Source organism: Rosa chinensis, chromosome 3 (assembly GCF_002994745.2).
Source record: "Rosa chinensis cultivar Old Blush chromosome 3, RchiOBHm-V2, whole genome shotgun sequence".
Classification (NCBI taxonomy): Eukaryota; Viridiplantae; Streptophyta; class Magnoliopsida; order Rosales; family Rosaceae; genus Rosa; species Rosa chinensis.
Genome location: NC_037090.1, coordinates 41,964,182 through 41,970,500, shown reverse-complemented (window position 1 = coordinate 41,970,500; position 6,319 = coordinate 41,964,182). Strand labels below are relative to the sequence as shown.

The window sequence follows — 6,319 nt, the reverse complement described above, 5'->3', positions numbered from 1 at the left end:
AAGAATATATATGGGTGTGTGTTTATAAATATATATTCTTATATATGTGTGTGTGTTTGTGTGTGTGTGTGTGAGGAAGTTCTCATACTTCTATATAGAATATGTACATATATATTCTACATATCATGACTACGGTTGACCAATTCGATTGGATTCGAAAATATAGTGAAATTGGCTAAATTTTTTACCACACTCATAATTTATTGTAATAATCTCATCTAACGGTCGATTTTTCCATTTTTATTGAATTGATAGGGGTTGCTCTTTGGAGTGCTTGATATATTAATATAGGTTTGTAAGAGTAATTAAGTTTGACCTCCATTGATTGAATTCGAAACGATAACCAAATTGGCTGAATTTTTTACAACCACCATAAAACATTACAATCTCTCCATCGAGCGGTTGGTTTGTCTAAATTCATTTTCTACTTCATGGTTGCTTTAGAATGAACCTCAACAATTTAAATGCAATGTACAAGTCATACAACTTTAGGAGGCAAATTGATATAGGCCAACGTCTTTATAATTAAAATTGAAATTTTTATCTTATGTACACGCACATCCATCGATAGAATATTTACAGACGTGATGTGAAAAAATAAGCACGTTTCGCGGTCGTCAAGCCATCGGTCAACTAAAAAAACATATAAGTGACGACAGTTGACCAATTCGATCGGATTCGAAAATATGGTGAAATTGGCTAAATTTTTTACCACAATCATAATTTATTGTAATGATCACATCCAACGGTTAGTGTTTTTTATTTTCTTTGAATTGATAGACGTTGCTCTTTGGAGTATATGATATGAAATATAAGTTTATAAAAAAATTTGTATCTTTAAAGATTTATTTGTAAATAAAGTCCGCAAGGCCCGGCCTAAAAAAGCCCACAAAGCCCAACCTGCAAAAGCCCGAAAAACTGCATTATATATTCAGGCACAAAAGCGTAGACAAATACATCCATCAATATGGGCATGCAGTGTCTCTGCGTGTGGGTATATATACATGTGTGTGCGCGTTTCCAAAATGCTTTCTCAGTTCCTTAACCTGCCTAAGCAAACTACCCTTCACCACTAAGCAAACTCCAACACCAGTGAAAGAATAAGCATAGTTTTGAACATAAATTTTGTACCTAATAAAAACCACCAAATTACCAATTTACTGTGTTACTTTAGAATGAAGGCAATCTCTAAAACTGTCTAAGAGGGGCAAAAAAAAAAAGTCATAAATTGTTTGCTGCAGATAATTAGAGTCCGGGTCTATTACACATCAGTTTAAGCCATTGGATAATCTCTTAGAGACAAGTAAGCATTTAGCTGTCCATGAGCAGGGATACGAAACTGCATTATATATTCAGGCACAAAAGCGTAGACAAATACATCCATGAATATGCGCATGCAGTGTCTCTGCGTGTGTGTATATATGCGTGTGTGTGTGTTCCCAAAATGCTTTCTCAGTTCCTCATTTATGTACTAGATTCTATTTATTAATTTTTATTGGATAATCATACATGCACTTAAACCTATCTCTATATAAATCAGCCAAACAATCAACTGCTGAGATTCTGCATGTTTTAATTCACTGTGTGTGTGTGTGTGTCTGTGTCTGTGTTTTCTACAGACTCAATTCACTAAGTTTTCTCAAAGTTCTGAATAAAAATTCATTAATTCCGGAGCTTGCTTGCTTTGTTTCAGTTTCCTATATTTGACTTTATGTTAGGTGCGCTACGTTTGGTGTTTGAGCCCTGCCCTTCAGCACAGTTATGTAATGCCAAATATATTTTATGTTGATTTTATCATGCTTCAATATGAATTGAAGGAAGGAACTAAATAAACCTAAACAAGTTGATGCAAAAATGTTGTGGAAAAGCATGAGAAGCTAATTAACACCAGAAAAGAAAATGACAAACAGTTTGGTACTTTTTCTGAAAGTCATCATTTTTGGGGTTAGTATGTAGAACATAGCATTGTTACTTTTAATATCTTACCTGTGCTCTACACTCAGGTGATGCATATGAACATAGTATCCACACACACACGCTGATATATGTATTGCATCTATTGAAATGAATGGAATCTATTGTATACCACACATATTCAGGTAAGATACAATTGATTTTAATGCATGCATATACAGTCCAGGTTCAACTGTTATTTTCAGATGTTTGGCAAATGACGCTATTATCCAATAATGATGACCAAAGTGCTTAATTGTCTTACTTCCCAAAACATAAAAATGTCATACCTTGTAAGCGCTAAAACAGAGAGCATCATCTATTCATATATTCAAGTGATGAATATGAAAAGTATATAAATAAAAAAACAGCGAAATAAATCAAAGAAAAGAAAAGCTACCATATTACTAGCGCATGAGGGACCTATTGATGCATAAAGTATCTGTGGAAGCTAATGTCGGCCGGTACAACTTGTGGGGATGGTGATGCACCTCGTGATGGCTAATAGTACGCACTGTGCACTTGACATCCAAGACATCGCCCTCCTCGGTGGCAATTATTTCATATTCAAATGTTATCAATATAACATAGGGTAGACCACCCCGCTGGGGGATTCCAGAGCCATCGAGAGCAAGTTGGACTTTTTGACCTCCTAGATGGAGAAAATTCCATTCAGCTATGTTCCCAAAATCATGAGGCAACAGTGGCAGCAGGGGCAGAGGTTGCATACGTTTGGAAGAATCACATTCCTGCGACAAGAGGACAACTTGTATCTCATGCTCAACCTTTTTGTCAAAACCTCTATATCTTCCCCTCTTACAGGCGAAGATTAGGTAGCCATCACGGTAACTTTGCTGCAACTCGATTAGCAACATTTCAGCCTGCAACTCGATTAGCAACATTTCAGCATCATCCAATGCATAAATTAAATCAGGAACGTCTACCTCTGTCCACCCTTGTTCGGGCCGAGTGACGTCAAACCGCAAAGCTCCGCCATACTCCCGAACCCAACGAAGGATATAGGGACCGGCTACGAGATATTCAAAGTTAATTTCAGGTAATAGAGCATCGCGGACGACGGGATCACATGGAGGCAGCTCCAGAGGCAGCCACTTTGACGGATCAGAGCCTAAAACCTCGAAAGACCTGCAGGGAATGAATGGTGTAGTTACCTGCCCCGCGTCCCAGCTCTCCCTAGAATAGGAACGGTCACAGAATCGATAGAAACCGCCTTTCACCATTATCTTTGACACCCGCTCCACGAGTCCCTCGTCTGTCTTCTTCCGTGGTACATTCGACCAAAGAGAAGACCGTTCCTTTTTCAAGCTTTCAAGTTCCCTCACCTGTGTCTTGTCTTTCTCTTTCACTTTCTCCTCCGTAGTAACTACTACTGGTGCCGAAGTGGTAGAGTTTCTCTGGATTATTTCTGAAAACCTGCTCGCTGCTGCCGCCTCTTCTCTTTTCATTCCACCCATCGTCGCCGCACCCCGCCGCACGCAAAGCCTCATCGCCGCCGCCATTCAGATCCCCAATTTTCGACAACCTTAGGGTTAGGAATTCTCTTCGCTTCAAGTCTCCAACATTCCTTAAATATCCCAATCCAAACCGCCCGGCCGTATATTTTTGACACGTCGCCACCTGTTTTCTTTTTCATAAATCATTTTGCATATATTCCATATTCTAAGGACCAAAATATATAGTTTTGAGGAAATATTGATTGTCCCGGAAACAGAAATTTGGAAAATATATCGATTTCTGTAAATATTTGAAAAAAAAAAAGGAAATTTAAATAAAAATATGAAAATTTGAAATGAAGCTTTAAGAAATGCTTATTTGATCAATTATCTCTTGTATTTATATCAATAAAATGTTGAACAAACTCATTACATATGGATTGTAGTTGTCACGCCCCGAATTTTGAATAAATAAATTCAAATCCGAAACGCGAGAACAAACACAAGAAAACACACATAGAAAATTTTTCATTTAAACTAAGCAACAAACAAACTAAACTCACAATGTCAATACCGACTCGTTCTTTAGAGTCACATATTACATTACAATAGTTTACAAATTAAACTGAATATCAATTCAACGTGTAACCACTCTCACCAACTCAGCGGAAGACTACAAGTATGAGCGCCCTTCTACACCCACGTGACGGAAAGTCCACCTCAGCTTCGATAACGATCACTCGATATTCTAACCTGCACAATAAACCCTACACCATAGAATAGTGCACCGGGAATGAACAAAACAAACCCGGTAAGCCTTTCAGCCCGTATGAGTAAACTTAACTAAAATGACTCACGTCATTCATGCTTATAATTTCTCAATTCGTGAGATAATTAAAGCAACAATATTTAATTGTCACAACAAAAACATCAAGTTCAAGATAATCAATATCATGCTCAATAAATTCAACCCAACTAAAACCCACATGCTCTGACTCTCAATTCATTTTATCTCACTTCCCACAATCTCCAACTCATTTTCCAATCACTACAGATCACAACCCACAACTATATCCACAATAAGAATTAAGCAAAATCAGTAATCCCTGCATAGAAACTTAGTTCAGGAGATCACATGAAAACAAACAAAAGAAATCATATAAATCCCTGCATAGAGTTTAGTTCAGGAATTTACATTAAAACAAACAATACATAAAGCAGTAATCCCTGCATATAACTTAGTTCAGGAGATTACATAAAGTTCAACAATTAGAAGGAAAAGGAAAATAAATGAAGAAGTCAAACAACTCACATTAAAGTCAATGATCACCCATCAACTCCAAACTAAAGTCGATAGTCGATGTTCACCCATCGACTCCAAATACTCTTTTAAAAACATGTACCCTTGAGTGTCATAACACAAAGTTATCCCCCAAGAAGTACAACTGCAGACAGCATATACCCTTGAGTGCCATAACACAAGTTATCCCCCAAGAAGTACAACTGCAGACAGCATGTACCCTTGAGTGCCATAACACAAGTTATCCCCCAAGAAGTACAACTGCAGACAGCATGTACCCTTGAGTGCCATAACACAAAGTTATCCCCCAAGAAGTACAACTGCAAGCATCCGATATCATTACACCCAGGTTTACCACTGTAACCTTCGGACTTCAGACCTTTCGGCCCTCAGAACATAACCAGGTTTGCCACTGAAACCTTCCGACTCACAATTGTCACATCACAACTCCAAATCACTCTTTCAACAATATAAATCATCAAAAGTCTACATATCACAATGCCACACCATCCAGATATCTATATTCCACGTAATTATATATATACGTAGTCATTCACGCAGGAATGACCACTAATACCAACTATAGTTTTATAAATTATTCCTCTGGAAAATCATTTTATATCAAAACATTGTTTTAACCTACCCATGAACCGTTGTCGATCAAGTTCATATATTTTAAAACAAATAATTTATTTTGAAAATGATTTAACAACTAAACAAGTAATTCCGAGTAATAAATAAATCCGTTCATAAATGAACCACGTGAGATTTACTCACCTTTAAATCCCGCTGCATCTTCTCTTACAGCCGAGATAAAGTACCAAATACACTCCATCAATCACCTAAGTAAAATGCATCACAACTTAGTATACGGATCGAAAACGATTAAAGTTCAAACCCCCGTTGAACTAAAATCCTCAAAAGTAATGCCAATCGAGGCGAAACTTCATCCGAGACCACCCAAGGCCTCTGGAATACTTATACGATCAATATAACAAAACTACAAGTAAATTGGACGGCCGAATCCTCACGGATCGAAAACCGATCGAACCGAAAACCCTAAAACTTGGAAAATTCATAACATGCTCATACGATTTCCAAAAATTACAAACTATATATCGAAATACTCGTATCGATGAGTAGATCGCACTGAGGAGCAGAAACTGCCCCAGAGGTGGCCGGAAGCCGCCGGAAACCACCACCACAGTGGCGGCACCGCCACCAAACCAAAGTCAAAATTTGACAAAACTTCCAACATCAAAGTTCTTCATCTCAACTCCAATTGAAAATTTCATAACTACACTATGATCAGATTATGAGCCAAAAAGTAGAATTTTACCTCACAAGCTCAGAAATTCGAAGAACCCTAGATTCCCAATCTTCAAAATTCGACTTCCACACTTTGAATCGTTGCAAGCCGCTTGGAGGGAAGCATCAACGTCCAATGGGCTAGAAAATCCCTCAAAGAACTCAAGCTATAGTGGCCGGAGATGGGAGAACCAAGGTCGGCTATTTGAGGCGATTTGCAGCTCCACCGTGCAACTTCTCGGCCTTGTAGCGTCGTGCACAGGTCTACCCACACCGTGAAACTTCATGGAGACGAAGTTGGGAC

At 38.0% G+C, this 6,319-nt stretch overlaps 1 protein-coding gene across 1 annotated transcript; it reads right to left on the bottom strand.

Annotated features, from left to right (window-relative positions):
- Window positions 1–857: 857 nt before the first annotated feature.
- Window positions 858–3,550, bottom strand: LOC112194622. The gene is made up of 2 exons (XM_024334836.2): window positions 2,354–3,550; window positions 858–900 (listed from the first exon to the last, which is right to left on the bottom strand). Exon 1 carries the CDS (start codon window positions 3,471–3,473, stop codon window positions 2,361–2,363), a length of 1,113 nt encoding a protein of 370 aa, XP_024190604.1. The 5' UTR covers window positions 3,474–3,550; the 3' UTR covers window positions 858–900; window positions 2,354–2,360.
- Window positions 3,551–6,319: the final 2,769 nt, after the last annotated feature.

Coding starts and splice junctions, on each gene's coding strand:
- LOC112194622 (XM_024334836.2), bottom strand. CDS start 3,473: ATGGCGGCGGCGATGAGGCTTTGCGTGCGGCGGGGTGCGGCGACGATG.